This window comes from Trachypithecus francoisi, unplaced genomic scaffold (assembly GCF_009764315.1).
Source record: "Trachypithecus francoisi isolate TF-2019V2 unplaced genomic scaffold, Tfra_2.0 Lachesis_group12, whole genome shotgun sequence".
NCBI lineage: Eukaryota > Metazoa > Chordata > Mammalia > Primates > Cercopithecidae > Trachypithecus > Trachypithecus francoisi.
The window spans coordinates 105,621,780-105,639,682 of record NW_022681457.1 but is presented as its reverse complement, the minus strand read 5'-3'; the positions used below and the strand labels follow the sequence as shown (position 1 = coordinate 105,639,682).

The 17,903-nt window shown below is 48.5% G+C and overlaps 2 protein-coding genes across 3 annotated transcripts in view; one reads left to right on the top strand and one right to left on the bottom strand.

Moving 5' to 3' along the window:
- AKR7A3 (aldo-keto reductase family 7 member A3) overlaps positions 1 to 10,816 on the bottom strand; it is a 28,078-nt gene extending 17,262 nt beyond the window's left edge. Inside the window, exons 1-7 of one of the 2 annotated variants that reach the window (XM_033228075.1) lie at positions 10,521 to 10,816; positions 8,206 to 8,393; positions 7,913 to 8,017; positions 7,027 to 7,123; positions 6,694 to 6,793; positions 5,995 to 6,124; positions 4,688 to 4,889 (exon numbers count right to left, since the gene is read on the bottom strand). In XM_033228075.1, coding sequence (XP_033083966.1) covers positions 4,728 to 4,889; positions 5,995 to 6,124; positions 6,694 to 6,793; positions 7,027 to 7,123; positions 7,913 to 8,017; positions 8,206 to 8,393; positions 10,521 to 10,734 — 996 coding nt within the window. In that variant the 5' untranslated portion in view covers positions 10,735 to 10,816 and the 3' untranslated portion in view covers positions 4,688 to 4,727. Of the gene's footprint in view, positions 1 to 4,687; positions 4,890 to 5,994; positions 6,125 to 6,693; positions 6,794 to 7,026; positions 7,124 to 7,912; positions 8,018 to 8,205; positions 8,394 to 10,520 lie in introns of those variants that run through there. The other variant, XM_033228076.1, reaches the window with a different exon arrangement.
- Positions 10,817 to 10,894: 78 nt separating this feature from the next.
- Positions 10,895 to 17,903, top strand: part of SLC66A1 (solute carrier family 66 member 1) — a 44,830-nt gene continuing 37,821 nt past the window's right edge. The window contains exon 1 of the mRNA XM_033228080.1: positions 10,895 to 11,018. The gene's annotated coding sequence lies outside the window, so the exon portion shown is untranslated. The remainder of the gene's footprint in view (positions 11,019 to 17,903) is intronic.

The window sequence follows — 17,903 nt, the reverse complement described above, 5'->3', positions numbered from 1 at the left end:
GTGCTGGGATTACAGGCGTGAGTCACCGCACCCGGCCTGAAGATGGTTATTTTCCTTGTTGAATTGTCTTGACACTTTTTAAAATTAATTGACAATATATGAAAGGGTTTACTGCTGGAGTCTAAATTCTAATCCATTGATTTATGTCTAGCCTTATGCCAGGACCACCCTGTCTTTAGCACTGTAGTTGTTTTTTCTGTTTATTTGCTTGTTTTTTGTTTTGTTTTGTTTGGAGACGCAGTCTCACTGTGTCACCCAGGCTGGAGTGTAGTGGCCTGATCTCGGCTCACTGCAACCTTCCTCTCCCAGATTCAAGCAATTCTCCCTGCCTCAGCCTTGGGAGTAGTTGGGATTACAGGCGCCTGCCACCACGCCCGGCTATGTAGTTTTTTAGTAAGTTCTGAAATAAGAAAGTGTCAGTCCTCCAACTGTGTTCTTTGTCAAGCATATTTTGGGTATCCTGGGTGCCCTGAATTTCCCTGTGAATTTTAGAACCAGTTTTCCAATTGCTGTGGTCTCAAAAAAAAAAAAAAAAAGCTGGCTGAGCGTGGTGGCTCGTGCCTGTAATCCCAGCATTCGAGGCACCAAGAGGGGCATATCAACTGAGGTCAGGAGTTCAAGACCAGCCTGGACAACATGGCAAAACCCAGTCTCTACAAAAATACACAAATTAACCAGGTGGGTGGCTCACACCTGTAATCCCAGCTACTCAGGAAGCTGTGCAGGAAAAATCACTTGAACCCAGGAGATGGAGGTTGCAATGAGCCGAGATTGCGCCACTGCGCTCTAGCCTGGGAGACAGAGTGAGACTCCATCTTGAAGAAAAAAAAAAAAAAAGCCAGTTGGGATTTGGACATGGATTTTGTTGAATTTTCTCACCATCTTGGGGGATTTTGTCATTTTAAGCAATTGAATTTTGGTGTGCTTTATTGTCCAAAGATAACTGACAGACCACCGCACATCAGGGAGAATCTATGTTGTATGGATAAAAAGAATCAGGGGTTGACTTCTTTTTATAAAGAATAAATTTTGTCTGTAGGGTGTCTCCCTCTGGTCAGCAAATGGGACTTTTCTTGGGGTCAGGCTTTTGGATGAGTAGTGTTATCTAAATTTCCAAGTTGGGCCCCTTTTATCATTTTAAGGGGCTCCTCCAAGTATTGCCTGCTGCCCTGCCCACAGCTGGAGGGATTTTGCTGCAATGGTCAAACAGTAACCACCACACCTGGCATTTTCCTTTCCCAGCCTTGAGTGCCTCCTGTTTGGAGTAGGGGTGTAGGGGTGTTCTGAGGAAAATGTGGACCCCGCTGCCCTTGCCCCCAAGCCCAATAAAAAAAAGCCTAGAACCACCACTGAGAAAGTTGTGGATGAAAAGACAGGAGGCTTTAGCCAAGACAAGAGGAAAGCCATTGCCGAGATTATGGAATATTAAAAATGTTCCACATTAATACAGTTTGAATGTTTTCTCCGCTTCAAATCCCATGTTGAAATGTGACCTCCAGGCCAGGTGCTATGGCTCACGCCTGTAATCCCAGCACTTTGGGAGGCTGAGGTGGGCAGATCACGAAGTCAGGAGTTTGAGACCAGCCTGGTCAACACAGTGAAACCCCATCTCTACTAAAAATACAAAAATTAGCCGGGGTAGTGGCGGGCGCCTGTAGTCCCAGCTACTCGGGAGGCTGAGGCAGAAGAATTGCTTGAACCCGGGAGGCGGAGGTTGCAGTGAGCCGAGATCGTGCCACTGCATTCCATGTGGGTGACAGAACTAGACTCTGTCAAAAAAAGAAAGGGAAGGGAAGGGGAGGGGAGGGAGGAGGAGGAGAGGGAAGGGGAGGGGAACCTCTAGTGTTGGAAGAGGGCCTCGTGGGAGGTGTTTGGGTCATTGGGGCGGATCCCTCATGAATGGCTTGGTGCTATCCTCATGATAATAAATTCTTCCTCCATTACCTCACATGGGACCTGGTTGTTTAAAAGAGCCTGGCACCATCTCCCTCTTGCTCCCTCTCTTGTCATGTGATATGCCCGCTCCCTTTTTCCCCTTCCACCGTGATTGTAAACTTCCTGACGCCCTCACTAGAAGCAGGAACTGGCGTCATGCTCTTCTGACAGCCAGCAGAACTGTGAGCCAAATAAGTCTCTTTTCTTTAAAACGTACCCAGCCTCAGGTGTTCCTTTTTAGCAATGTAAATGGACTAACATAGAAAATGGGTATTGAGGAGTGCAGCATTACTATAACAATACCTGAAAATGGATGCAGAAGCAGCTTTGGACCTGGGTAATGGACAGGAGTTGGAGGAGTTTGGAGGGCTCAGAAGATGACAGGAAGATAAGGGAAAGTCTGGAACTTCTTAAAGACTTGTTAAGTAGTTGTGACCAAAATGTACTAGAAATACAGACAATGAAGGACAGGCTGAGGAGATCTCAAATGGAAATGGGGAATTTATTGGGAGCCAGACCAAAGGTCACCCATGTTATCCCTTAGCAAAGAACTTGGCTGCATTGTGTTCTTCTTTTTTTTTTTTTTTTTTTTTTTTGAGGCGGAGTCTCGCTCTGTCGCCCGGACTGGAGTGCAGTGGCCAGATCTCAGCTCACTGCAAGCTCCGCCTCCCGGGTTTACGCCATTCTCCTGCCTCAGCCTCCCGAGTAGCTGGGACTACAGGCGCCTGCCACCTCGCTCGGCTAGTTTTTGTATTTTTTAGTAGAGACGGGGTTTCACCGTGTTAGCCAGGATGGTCTCGATCTCCTCACCTCGTGATCCGCCTGTCTGGGCCTCCCAAAGTGCTGGGATTACAGGCTTGAGCCACCGCGCCCGGCCTTGCATTGTGTTCTTGTTCAAGGGATTTGTGGAAGGTTCAACTGAAGAATGATGACCGAGAGCATCTGGTGGGAGAAATTTCAAAGCTGCAAAGCATTCAGGATGTGGCATTCTTGTTTCCTAAAACCTACAGTCAGATACAGGAGCCAAGGAATGAATTACAGTTGGAATTCATAATTAAAAGGGAACTGGAGTGTAATAGCTTGAGAATTGGCAGCCTGGCCATGTGATGAAGAAGGAAAGAGCATTTCAGCAGAGGAATTCACGTCGGCTGTAAAACAACCACTTGCTAGAGAGATGAGAATGACTAAAAGGGAGTCAAGTGCTAATGGCCAAGATGATGGGAAAAGGGCTCAAAGCCATTTCAGAAGACTTCAAGACAAACTTCACAGACGCTGCTAGGGCAATGCCGGGGGGGAATGTAAGGCTGGAGCCCCCACACACAGTCTCCACTAGGGCATTGCCCAGTGGAGCTGTGGGAAAGAGGCTACTACTCTCCAGACCCCAGGATTGTGGAGCCACCAGCAGCTTGTGCCCAGAGCCTGGAAAAGCCACAGGCACTTACTCCAACCAGTGAGAGCAGCCATGGGGCTGCATCCTGCAAAGCCATATAAGTGGAGCTGCCCAAGGCCTTGGAAGCCCACCCCTTGCACCAGTGTGGACAGGATGTGGGAAATGGAGTCCAAGATTATCTTGGAGCTTTACATTTATGACGCCTGCCCTACTGGGTTTCAGACTTGCGTGGGCCCGTTGCCCCTTTCTTTTGGCCGATTTCTCCCTTTTGCAATGGGAATGTTACCCAAAGCCGGCACCACCATTGTATCATGGAAGTAAATGACTTGGTTTTGATTATACAGGTTCATAGGTGGATAAACTTACCTTGAGCCTCGGGTGAGACTTTGGACTTAGATTGAGTTGATGCTGGAACAAGTTAAGACTTTGGGTGACTATTGGGAAATGATGACTGTATTTTGCAATGTGAGAAGAACATGACATTTGGGGGGGGGTAGTGCTACAATGATATCATTAGGGTTTTTTCCCCCTCCAAATCTCATGTTGCAATGTGATCAATGTTAGAGGTGGGCCTGGTGGGGGGGTGTTAGGGTTTGGGGACAAATCCCTCCTGAATGGCTTGCTGCCATGTGTACAGTAATGAGCGAGTTCCGGCTTCATGAGTTCATACAGGATCTGGTTGTTTAAAAGAGCCTGGAATTTCCTCCCCTGTCTCTTGCTCCCTCTCTTGCCATGTGACACGCTGGCTCCGCTTCCCCTTCTGCCATGATTGTAAGCTTCCTGAGGCCCTCGCCAGGAGTAGATGCTGGCACCACACCCCCTTGTACACACTGCAGAACCGTGCGCCAAAGAAACTTCTTTTCTTTATTAATGACCCAGTCTCAGGTATTCTTTTATAGCAACGCAAACACACGAACACACAGCATCCTGGGAGGCTTTATTCTTCATCTGGTGGTGACTCTACTGTTAGGTTTTTGTTCAAATAGTTCCGTTCCTAAGTATTTACTGAGGCAGTTCTAAATTAAAGAAAGCGTGAGAGACAAAAGAGGTTACAGAAGAGGCCAGACGCGGTGGCTCAAGCCTGTAATCCCAGCACTTTGGGAGGCCGAGACGGGCGGATCACGAGGTCAGGAGATCGAGACCATCTTGGCTAACACAGTGGAACCTCGTCTCTACTAAAAACTACAAAAAACTAGCCGGGCTAGGTGGCGGCGCCTGTAGTCCCAGCTACCCGGGAGGCTGAGGCAGGAGAATGGCGTGAACCCGGGAGGCGGAGCTTGCAGTGAGCTGACATCCGGCCACAGCACTCCAGCCTGGGCGACAGAGCGAGACTCCGTCTCAAAAAAAAAAAAAAAAAAAAGAGGTTACAGAAGAGCCTTGGGCAGCCTGAGAAACGATGGGCCTAGCGGAAGTAGTTGGGACATTCGTAAGCAACCAAATTCCAGGCTTGATTAAAGGCGTTCACCACAGCCGGCTTCAGGGGCCCTTCCTCTGCCGCTGCCAAGTTTTGCTCCAACTGCTCCAGGCTGGACATGCCCAGGATGACCGCGTCCCCGTGGGTACCCTGAAAGGGAGATGGCCAGACTTCAACCTTCTGCTGCACAGCAACTCCACTCACAGCCCTCCCAGCCACCTCCCTGCTGAGATTTGGGCACTCTTGTATCCCAGACGTCCAGAAATAAGATGCCTTGGATAGCTGTACCCATGTGACTCGAAACCTGTATTCTTTCCCCTACTGCCACCTGATACTTCCAGACAGACCTACATTCACAGCCCAGTTCTGCCCCCCAGCAGCTGTGTAAACGTGGCTAAGTTATTAAACCTCTCTGAGACTCAATCCTTTTCTCTATTTTCAACATGGTTATGGGTGTGAAAAATCATGTAGAGTGCTTAGCTCCCGTTTATTGAGCACCTACTGTATATATGCCAGACACTATTGCAACATCTGAGGCTGAAGCTGGATATAAATTTGAATGAGGAAGACATGGTGTACCAAGAGAGGGAAACTCCAGCTCCCACCAAAGGATGAGACTAGTGGGTTTTACAGAACCTGTGTTAAAATGTTAAAATGTCTGCCCCTTTCATAGCTGGGCGAAACTCAGGTTCTTCATCAATAACACCGGGACAGTCATTTCATAAAGCTGAAGGAATAATGAAATCCCTGCAGCAAAGCCCTTATTACAAAGCCTGGTACGCAGATACCATCAAGGCCAATGGGAAGGCCGAGCGCAGTGGCTCACACCTGTAATCCCCACACTTTCAGAGGCTGAGGAGGGTGAATTATCTGAGCTCAGGAGTTTGAGACCAGCCTGAGCAACATGGTGAAACCCCATCTCTACTACAAATAGAAACAATTAGCTGGGCGTGGTGGCGCATGCCTGTAATCCCAGCTACTCGGGAGGCTGAGACAAAAGAATTGCTTCAGCCCAGGTGGCAGAAGTTGTAATGACCTGAGATCATGCCACCGCACTCCCACCTGGGCGACAGAGTGAGACTCTGTCTCCAAAAAAAATAAAACATAGAAAAACACCAGTGGGAAGAATGTTTGTGAGAGTTGAAAGAAAGAGAAATTTTAGAGGAATCAATAAACAAGTGTTTTAGCCCTCATCCAAAGATATTGCTGGTCCCCGGGGAAGGGAAGGAGCTGAGCGGCCAGTGTCGCTGGTTACCTGCAGCTGTGAGTGGTGGTACATCCACCGGAGGGTGGCCGAGGTCATGCTGGGGGCGCTGGCGCCATATGCAGCCTGCAGGGCCTTCTCCACCAGGGCAATGCCCTCGAAGTGGTTCTCCTTCCAGTAGCTGGGAAGGGGGGACAGTGGCACAGGGCACAGGGGTCAGTACCATGGGGGTCACACTGGGAGCCACAACCAAAGAGCCAACTGAGGGCCACTGTCCCACCCCAAACCCTGCAGCCCTAAGGGACAGGTGCGCTCTCCAGCCATGCGTCTCCCACTTTGCTGCGCGTCAGAACCACCCAGGATGCTGGGCCCCTCAGCAGAGACCTCAAAGAGTCTTTATTCCTGATGACTCAGCAGCCTGCTCTTATTTTCCTTAGGGACACGAAGGCCACTGGGATGGAACAGGACTCGGCCCCAGGCCTCCTGGACCTCCCTCCAGGGCTCCTTCTTTCCTTCCTAGCAGGTGATTGCTCAGGAAAGAGCTATGACTTCAAGACCCTGAGGTCCAGGGAGCCTCATTTCCTCCTGGAGGTCCCCAGACAACAAGAAAACACACAGAGGGTTTGGAAATTCCTGAAGGAATTCAGGGTGCAGCAGCGAGGAAAGGCCTTACCCCAGGAGCAGCCAGGACTTCATTCCACATAAAGCTGACCCCACCCCAGCCATCCACACCAAGCACCCCCAGCTCACCGATTCCTGTACATCTCTGCCCACTGATTCCCAAAGAAGCGGCCCATGGGCTGTTTCCCGTCCTTGTCCTCATACTTGTACCTGCCAGTCAGCAGGCCCCCTGCAGGAAGGCAGCAATCAGCCCCCGGGCCCAGAGTGCCCCAGAAGCTGCCACATCCCTCAGGGCTCTGGACTAGGGGAGGGGCAGGGACCCAGGAGGGCTGAAGGATGCAGCTTTGACCTCTTTGACCTGAGAGGGCAAAGTTTGTCAAACCCTCCCTGCTTCCCAGGTCCTGGGCTGGGCATCTGTGGGTCGGGAATAGGCTGAGTCAGGGCCAGGAATGCTCCACGTACCAGCCAGAGGGTTGAAGGCATAGAACCTCAGTCCAAAGTGCCTGAGGCAAGGGAAGAGCTCCGTTTCCACCTGCCGAGTGATGGCGTTGTACATGCCCTGCAAGGAGAGGGCCCCAGGGGAGAGGGTGGATGTGTCAAAAGAAGGGACCTCAAATTTACCCTTATAGAACCCTTATTTCAGACCTTAACAATTCTAGGACTTTAACCATCTGGGCATATACTTATTCTTACTGGTGCTGGTGAAAGGGGCTTATGCCCGAGGAAAATTCATTCATTCAGCCAACTTTCATGAGTACCAGCTATGAGCTGGTTGTCAGATTTAGATTCATAAGCTAAAAGGACAGGGTCCCTTCCCTCAAGGTTTTATAATAAGGTCAAGTATAAACAGTTATAATCGAGTAAAGAGGCATTCACAATAGACTAGAAAGTTCCGTGACCAGTGCCTGGCACCAAGTAGGTGTAGAAACATTTGTGGAATGAATGATGAAGAGGTAAACGAAGACCTGAGGTCTCAGGGTCTTCTAGGCCCATGTAGAAAGGCTTTCAGAGGAAGACACCCGTATGTGAGACCTGAACCATTCTCCCGGGGAAGGGGGAGTGCAGGGCAGGGCGTGTTCCAGGCTGAGTGCAGGGCCAGGTGGGGAAGAAAGGGTCCGAGATACACAGATAGGCAGGAAGGAAACAGATGCCCAGTGGCCAGCCTGAGGAGCTTGCATGGCATCCTGAGGAGCTTGAATGGCATCCTGAGGGTATGTGGGAGCCATCTGCAGGGTTTGAACAGGGGGTGCCTGCTATGTAGAGGGTACCGGGGGAGTCAGAGGGGAACAGTGAGCCCAGGATGAGCAGGAGTTCTGGAGACCTTGGCCTCTGCAGCCCCGGCCCTCACCTGGTACACGGTGGGCACGATCCAGCCATTGCTCTTGCAGAGGGTACAGATCTCAGCCACTTCCCAGGCGGCATAGTTGGAGAGGCCAAGCTCCACGAACTTGCCCTGCATGGGTGAGGCTCCAGTCAGAACGCAGTGCAGCCCAGACCAGGAAGGGGAGGCCTGGGTGGGGCCTCTGGGAGTGGGCTGTTCCCTGCTCCACCCTGGGACCGCCCTGGTGCTTCTGATCTCACTAGTGGGATTAGGATGAGAGCAGCAGCGGGCCACCTCCCAGAGCTCAGGAGTCCCCTCACCTCCTGGTGCAGCTGGTGGCAGGCACGCAGCGTCTCTTCCACCGGGGTGCTGTGGTCTGGCAAGTGCAGGTAGAAGAGGTCCACTCGGGGACACTGCAGCCGCTTCAGTGACGTCTCCAGCTGGAACCGGAGACTGTCAGGCTTCAGGGAGTTCCCAAACAGTGGATTGGCCTTGGTATCAATTTTCACTGAGAGGAGAGAGAAATGAAATTCAGGGCCTGGCACCATGGCTCACACCTGTAATCCCAGCACTTTGGGAGACCGAGGCGGGCAGATCAGGAGGTCAGGAGTTCGAGACCAGCCAGACTAACATGATGAAACCCCATCTCTAATAAAAACACAAGAATTAGCTGGGCGTGGTGGGACCTGCCTGTAGTCCCCAGCTAGCCAGGAGTCTGAGGCAGGAGAATTGTTTGAACCCAGGAGGCAGAGGTTGCAGTGAGTCGAGATTGTGCCATAGCACTCCTGCCTGGCGACAGAGTGAGACTCCTTCTAAAAAAAAAAAAAAGAATCTTAGTTCTCAGTGAGTCAGTGAGCTGGACTAACAGGGGAGTGGAGAGTCCTCTTCCCACTTTTCACACTTAGAAAGTCACTTAGGCTGGCAAGAGGGCAGTCACTGGAGCCCTTGAGGCCTGGCAGGGAGCAGGTTTGAGGAACTATTCATTTGGAATTTTTCCATGCCACCTCTGCTTCTCAACTGAACTTCACTTCAGATCTGAGATCTGAGGACTTTCACCAGCCAACCTTGGACTCAAATACAGAAGACAAAAAAGGATTTAAAAAAAAAAAAAAACAAAAAACAAGACAGAAATAAGGCCCAGGCAGAGGGTGCAGATCTGTGTTGGCTTACACCTGTAATCTCGGCACTATGGGAGGCCAAGGCTGGAGGATCACTTGAGCCCAGGAATTTGAGACCAGCCTGGACAACAAAGTGAGACTCCCATCTCGATGAATAAACAAAAAATTAGCTGGGTGTGGTGGCACAGGCCTGTGTTAGTCCCAGCTCCTCAGGAGGCTGAGGCGGGAGGATCGCTTGAGCCCTGAGAGGTCAAAGCTTCAATAAGCCATGATCGCACCACTCCACTCCAGCCTGGGCAAAAAAAGCAAGAACCTGTCTCAAAAAAAAAAAAAAAAAAATCAGAAATATGGTTAGAGCTCTCAACGAGTGACAGCCGGGTGATCTAGAAAGCGTGTGGCACTGAGATGCACGCACAGGCTGGGTTCGTTCGGGATCTACCATGTGGTGAATCAGAGGAGAAATGACTCCACTCAGACACTCAGAGTGGAAGGAGGAAATGGTGCTAATACTAAGAAGAAAGAAACAGCTAACATTTCCCAGCCCTTACTATATGCTTGCCAGGCACTGGCCTAAGCACTGCACATGGCATCAGACTGAGGGCGGTTCCTCCTGCCCCTATACACACATCTTCCCCTCAGGCTACACCTGCTTCCTCCAGCACCCACGGCATTGCCAAATCACATTTACTTTTCCACACGCGTGCCCACTGCCCTGACACCCTTGCCCCTCATACTCTTCCTGGCAAACTCTTCTCTGTTCTTTCTTCACGGGGTCCCTCCCAGGAAGGGCTCACTCTGGGCTCCCCAGCCATCTCTAGAATGGGAGCTTCCTGGAGTGGCTTAGTGTCCATTTCTCTCCAATAGCTTCAGACAGAGCCTCCCACAGACAGGGCAGTGAGAACCTGTCCCACCCCAATCCCCCATCCCCCTGAGGGAGCTGCCAAGGCTCCCGGGCACTGCCACCCTGGTGAGGTGCCCTTGAACCTGGTGAGGTGCCCTTGTGAGTACCACAAGGTACTCAGAGCAAAGTCCAGGTCGCGAGCAGGCTGGCATGTGTGAAGGACGAAGCAGATGGTGTGCTGGGTCCAAACTGATTTCGGACTGTGCCAGGGAGTGCCAGGCGATAAGCACAGAATTTCTGCAGATCAGGCCCGTCAAAGGCACCTGCAGGGCACAGGTGGGGACAGGAGCTGCACAATGCCAGATTCCAATGTTTTTCGTGCTCCACAGAGGGGCTAGCCAAGTCATTCCAGGCAAGACCAAGACGTCAATGAGGGTGGTGGCTACCTCCCGGACGAGAAGAGAGACGAAGAAAAGAGAAGACGAGAGAAAAGTTGTCCGGAGCTAGATGTGCCTGAGAAGCCTGGGGTTCCCAAGGCTGAGAGGTGGACGGGGGTTGGAGGAGCGGGCAACAAAGCCATGGGTGCTGCCTGGGGCCAGGGAGAGCTGGGCGGTGCACGGCTCTGGACAGGCTCAGCTCTGCACGGTGCAGGGGGAGGATCAGGGGCCAGTGTTACCTCTGCAGTCACTGCCCCCCAGCCCGAGTCCCAGGCCACCCAGGATGGTCTCGGACTGGCCGTCGCCGTACAGGAAGGCCGTGTCTATCTCAGTGTGGCCGCGCTCCAGGAAGGCTCGTGTGACTGCGGCGCTGGTGGGCGCGTCCATGCGGCGCCCCATCTCCATGGCGCCCAGCACCGTGGCGGGCCGGGCCAGTGATAGTTGCCGGGACATGACGGAGGCAACGGGATACTGAGACAGCCCGGGGTCAGCGCTCAGCGGTCGATAGTACCTGCTCCGGAATCGGCAGCTACTTGCCTTTAGGGACTGGCTCGGGCCCCGCCCACCGGGGGGTGGAGCTGACGGCGCCCCGGAAGGTCCTCAACACCGCCCACGCGCTCGACTCCGCGCTCGACTAGGACCGTCTGCATTTGCACCCAGCAAACTGCGAAATGGCTGTGGCTTCCTACCGGTGACTCTCGTCTTGGAGATTTTAACACTCCTCAACGTCCCCAAGGGTGAGGGGGTCCAAGGGTGGCGACGATCCCAAAGGGCGGGGGCTCCTCGGGCCCCCGGTCGTCCCTCCTTCCTCGGCCTTGCCCCGGAGCTGTCCCGGGTCTCTGTCTCCTCCAGGAGGGAGCTTACGGGGTGGGGTGGGCCTAGGGCTGTCGCGCCTGCCGTGTGGTCCTGGAGAACGAGGCTTACCAAAAGCTCAAGACAGCGTCCTCATGGAGTGACATGGTTAGAGTGTTGAAAGGAAAGAACTGTTGGCATTGAATTCTATACCTAAGTGAAAAAAAACTGACTGACTCTGGTGACTTACGCCTGTAATGCCAACACTTTGAGAGATCAAGGCAGGAGGATTACTTGAGCCCAGGTGTTTGAATCTAGCCTGGGCAACATAGGGAGGCCCTATCTCAACAGGAAAAAAAAAGATAGAAAAATGGACCAGTGCCCAGCTGCAGTGAGCTGTGATAGCTCTACTGCACTCCACCCTGGGTGACAGAGGGCATATCTGTCTGCAAATACGAAAGAAAAAAAGATCAATAGACAGATGGAACAAATGAAAAAACAATAGCAAAACTGATTTAAACCCAATCATATCAATAATTACATAAATATAAATGATGTAAATGCTCAAGGTAAAGGGCAGTGATTGTTAGAATGGATAAAAAAGCAAAACCGAACTATATGGTAAATACCAGAAAGGTATTCAAATATAAAAACAGAGGTAGTTTAAGAGCAAAAAGATGGGAAAAGGCATATACTGACAAAACCAAATTTTAAAAAGTTGGAATGGCTAAATGAATATCAGAGAAAGTAGATTTCAAAACAAAGACTGCCCCCACAGTGGGCGACATACTGGCCCACACCTGTAATCTCAGCGCTTTGGGAGGCTGAGAAGGAAGGATTGCTTGAGCCCAGGAGTTTGAGACTAGCCTGGGCAACACAGGGAGATCTTATCGCTACAAGAAAAAATTAAAAATTATCAAAATGTGGTAGCATGCACCTGTGGTCTCAGTTACTTGGGAGGCTGAGATGGGAGAATCATCTAAGCCTGGGAGGTCGAGGCTGCAGTGAGCTGTGACCACACCACTGCACTCTACCCTGGGCAACAGATTGAGACTCTGTCTCAAAGCAACAACAGCAACAACAAAAACCACCAAAGACAAAGAGGGACATATCATAATGACAAATAGGTCAATTAATAAAGAAGATATAATTCTAAATATATATGCACCTAAGCATAGATCAGCAAAATACATGAAAAACAATAATAGAACTAAAGAAGAAGTAGACAAATACAACATTATAATTGGAGATTTCAACACACCATTCTCAATAGTTGTAGAACAGTTATCAGTCATAATTTATAGAAACTCAGTAAAGGTATACAAGACTCAATGCTATTAACCAATTCCACATAAACAACATGAATGGAATATTCAACAGCAGAATACGCATTCTTTTCAAGTGCATATCCACCAAGATATACCATATTTGGAGGCATAAAACAAGTCTTAATAAATGTAAAAGAGGCCCAGAGCGGTGGCTCACACCCGTAATCCCAGCACTTTGGGAGGCCAAGGCAGGTGGATTAACTGAGTTCAGGAGTCTGAGACCAGCCTGGCCAACACAGTGAAACCCTGTCTCTACTAAAAATACAAAAATTAGGCAGGCGTGGTGGCATGCCCCTGTAATCTCAGCTACTCAGGAGGCTGAGGCAGGAGAATCACTTAAACCTGCTTGGTGGAGAGTGCAGTGAGCCAAGATCAGGCCACTGCACTCCAGCCTGGGCAACAGAATGAGACTCCATATTTAAAAAATAATAAATAAATAAATAAATTTTAAAGGATTCCAATCATACAAAGTACATCTCTGAACACAATGGAATTAAACTAGAAAATAATAACAGAGGCTGGGCATGGTGGCTCACACCTGTAATCCCAGCACTTTGGAAGGCTGAGGTGGGCGGATCACTTGAGGTCAGAAGTTCGAGACCAGCCCGGCCAATATGGTGAAACCCCATCTCTACTAAAAATACAAAAAAAATTAGCCGGGAATTGTGGCGTGTGCCTGTAATCCCAGCTACTCAGGAGGCTGAGGCAGGAGAATTGCTTCAACCTGGGAGGTGGAGGTTGCAGTGAGCTGAGATCATACCACTGCACTCCAGCCTGGGCAACAGAGAAAGACTCCATCAGACTCCGTCTCAAAAAAAAAAAAAAAAAAGAAAGAAAAAGAAAAGGAAAATAACAGAATGTAGAGCCTGAGAGGGAACTGAAAGTAAGTAAATAAGTTAATAAATAGAAGAAAAAGGAAAAATAGAAAATAATAATGGAATGATATCTGGACAATCCCTAGATATTTAGAAATTAAATAACCCATGGGTCAAATGTGTAATCGCAAGGAAAATTAGATCATATTTTGAACTGAATGAAAGTAAAAACAGGACATATCAAATTTTCTGAGATGCAGCCACAGTAATGCTATGAGGGAAATTTATAGCACCACTTTGACATATTATAAAAGAAGAAATATTTCAAATCAATAATGTAAGCATTTACTTTTTTGTTTGTTTGTTTTTGAGACAAAGTCTCACTCTTTTGCACAGGCTGGAGTGCAGTGGTGCAATCTCAGCTCACTGCAACCTCGGCCTCCTGGGTTCAAGCAATTCTCATGCCTCAGCTTCCTGCGTAGCTGGAATTACAGGCATGCACCACCGTGCCTGGCTAATTTTTTTATTTTTAGTAGAGAAGGGGTCTCACCATGTTTGCCAGGCTGGTGAACTCCTGGCCTCAAGGGATCCTCTCGCCTCGGCCTCCCAAAGTGCTAGGATTACAGGTGTGAGCCACTGCACTGGCCGAGGCTTTTACTTCAAGAAACCATGAAAGGAAGAGTCAGGTAAAACCAAAATTAGCAGAAGAAAGGAAATAATAAAAATTATAGCCAAAATAGGCTGATGTGGGAGAATTGCTTGAACCCGACAGGCAGAAGCTGCAGTGAGCCAAGATCACTCCTCTGCGTGCTAGCCTGGGAAACAGAGCAAGACGCCATCTCAAAGAAAGAAAAAAAGCCAAAATAAATGAAATAGAAAACAAAAACATTAGCAGAGGTCAGTAAAACCAGAAGTAGGTTCTATAAACAGATCACTAAAGTTGATAAACCTCTGACTAGACTGATCAGGAATAACAGAGAGAATACACAGAGTAACCACACCAGAAACAGCAGAAGAGACACTACTACAGATTGTACAAAAATTAAAATGATAATAGGGTAGATGATTAAAACCTTTATGTGAATACATGTAATAAGTTAGATGAAATGGACAATTTCCTTGAAAAACACAAACTACCAAAGCCCACTAAGGAAAAATGAGACAGCCGGGCACAGTGGCTCACGCCTGTAATCCCAGCACTTTGGGAGTCCGAGGCAGGCAGATCACTTGAGGTCAAGAATTGGAGACCCGCCTGGTCAACATGGTGAGACCCCATCTCCACTAAAAACCCAAAAATTAACTGGGTGTGGTGGTGTGCGCCTGTAATCAGTTACTTGGAAGGCTGAGGCAGGAGAAATGTTTGAACCAGGGAGGCAGAGGTTCCAGTGAGCCAAGATCATACCACTGCACTCCAACTTGGGTGACAGAGCCAGACCCTGTCTAAAAAAAAAAAAGAAAAAAACCCCAACAACCTGAATATTTTTTTTTCTTGAGACAGGATCTTGCTCTGTCTTCTAAGTTTGAGTGCAATAGTGCAAGCATAGCTCACTGCAGCCTCAACCTCCTGGGCTCAAGCGATCCTTCTGTCCAAGCCTCCCAAGTAGCTGGGACTACAGGTACACTTTATTACACCTGGATAATTTTGTAAAAATATTTTTGTAGGGACAGGGTCTGGCTATATTGCTCAGGCTGGTTTCAAACTCCTGGGCTCAAGTATTCCTCCTGCCTCAGCCTCCCAAAGCGCTGGAATTACAGGTGTGAACCATCTCGTCTAGCCCAGATATTGAATTCTTTTTTTTTGAGAAGGAGTCTCGCTCTATCACCCAGGCTGGAGTGCAGTGGCCGGATCTCGGCTCACTGCAAGCTCCGCCTCCCGGGTTTACGCCATTCTCCTGCCTCAGTCTCCCGAGTAGCTGGGACTACAGGCACCCGCCACCTCGCCCGGCTAGTTTTTTGTATTTTTTTAGTAGAGACGGGGTTTCACCTTGTTAGCCAGGATGGTCTCGATCTCCTGACCTCGTGATCCGCCCGTCTCGGCCTCTCAAAGTGCTGAGATTACAGGCTTGAGCCACCGCGCCCGGCCCCAGATATTGAATTCTTAATAAAAAAAAATTTCCACAAAGAAAACTCCAGGTCTACATGGCTTCATTGGACACTTAAGGAAGAAACAACATCAATTCTGCACAATGTTTCTAGTATACAGAAGAGGAGAGATCATTTACCAACTCCTCTTGAGGCTAGCATTACCACATAACAAATGATACAAAGATGTTACAAGAAAGAAACTACACACATATCCTTCATGGATCTAGACACAAAATCCTTTTTATTTTTTTCAAAAATCCTTTTAAAACTTAGCAAAATGAATACAGTAGTATATACAAACAATAATGCATCATGACCAAGTTAGTTTCATCCCAGGAATATAAGGTTGGCTTAATATTTTAAAATCAATCCATATAATTTACTATACTAACAGGCTATAAGATAAAACCCATATGACCATCTCAATAGATTCAGAAAAAGCATTTGACAAAATTTAATACCTATTCAAAAAAAACCTCTCAGCCAACTAGGAATAGAAGGGAAGTCCTGAAACTGATACGAGGCATCCATAGGCCAGGCGCGGTGGCTAATGTGTGTAATCCCAGACTTTGGGAGGACAAGACGGGCGGATTGCTTGAGCCCAGGAGTTCAATATCAATGTGGGCAACATAGCAAGACTGTTCTCTATAAAAAATTAAATAATTAATAACTGGAGTGCAGTGGAGTGATCTCAGCTCACTGCAAGCTCTGCCTCCCGGGTTCACGCCATTCTCTTGCCTAAGCCTCCCGAGTAGCTGGGGCTACAGGCGCCCACCACCATGCCCGGCTACTTTTTTTGTATTTTTAGCAGAGACGGGGTTTCACTGTGTTAGCCAGGGTGGTCTCGATCTCCTGACCTTGTGATCCACCCGCCTCAGCCTCCCAAAGTGCTGGGATTATAGGCATGAGCCATTGCACCCGGCCAAAATAAAATAACTCCTAAAGGGCATACACAAACACCTACGGCTAATATATTTAATGATGAAATCAGACAGTTTTGCCCCTAAGATTGGGAACCAATGATGTCCACTCTTATTCAACATTGTATTGAAGATGCTAGTTATTTCAACGTATTTCTTTTTGTTTGTTTGTTTGCTTTTTGAGACAGAATCTTGCTCTGTCACCCAGGCTGGAGTGCAGTGGCATGGTCTTGGCTCACTGCAGCCTTGACCTCCTCCTGAGTTCAAGAGATCCTCCTACTTCAGCCTCTGGAGTAGCTGGGACTACAGGTGCACACCACCAACCTGGAAAATTTTGGGGGTTTTTTTTTGTAGAGATAAGGTTTCACTATGTTGCCCAGGCTGGTCTCCAATTCCTAGGCTTGAGTGATCCTCTTGCTTTAGCCTCCCAAAACGTTGGGATTACAAGGGAGCCACTGTGCCTGAACATGAACATATTTCAGTACATGAGTAATAACAGACAATTTCTTACATGACTGTAATACCTTTGTCATGCTAACAAAATTAACGACTCTTTGGTGTCACCTAATACTAGGTCCATATTCTTTCTTTCTTTCTTTTTTTTTATGGAGTCTTGCTCTGTCGCCTGGCTGGAGTGCAGTGGTGTGATCTCAGCTCACTGCAACCTCCACCTTCCGGGTTCAAGTGATTCCCCTGCCTCAGCCTCCCGAGTAGCTGAGACTACAGGTGTGCACCAACACACCCAGCTAATTTTTTGTGTGTGTTTCAGTAGAGACAGGGTTTCACCATGTTGGCCAGGATGGTCTCGATCTCCTGACCTCGTGATCCGCCCGCCTTGGCCCCCTGAAGTGCTGGGATTACAGGTGCAAGCCACCGCGCCTGGCCCACCAGGTCCATATTCAAATATCCCTGAGTGTTGAAAGAAATGTATGTTTCAGTTGGTTCGAGTTAGGATTAAAATGTGATTTACATACTGCATTTGGTTGGTATATTGTATTTCTGTGTCTATTTTAAGTATCAGCCGTCCCACCCATCTCTCCACCCTTTTCATACATTGGCTTGTTGCAGAAACGCATCATTTGGGCTATTGAATGTCTTGTGTTCTGTTTGCATAAGTCATGTTTTTCTCTAACTTGTTCCTGTCTTCCTTCATAATTCTTGTCAAATGGAAGTTAGTGCTAAAGGCTAGATCATCTTCTGGTTCAGCTTGTTTTTCTGTTTTGTTTTGTTTAGTGTTAGTTGTTTTATTATTATTATTATTTTGGTAAGAATACTTCTTCAGTGGTGTGTGTACTTCCTAACACATCACATAAGGGAAGCACACACAGCAGTAATGCTGAGACGATTTCTTACCTGCAGGTGTAAGAAACAATACAGAGAGATTCTTATAAACTTTCCCCAGTGATAGGGTTTGGCTATGTCCCCACCTAAATCTTATGCTGAGATCGAACAGTGGGTTCATGTGGGGTTAGCCTGCTTCCTCCACTGAAGAGCTCCTCATTAAACCTTTCATCCTATGGTTTCTTTGTTTTTGAGGCAAAGTCTCAATATGGCTCAAACTCCTGGCTTCAAACAATCTACCCACCTTGGTCTCTCAAAATGCTGGGACTACAGGTGTGAGCCAACACACCTAACCTCATCTTATGGTTTCATCTATTGATGATCTTTGCCTGAATCGCTCA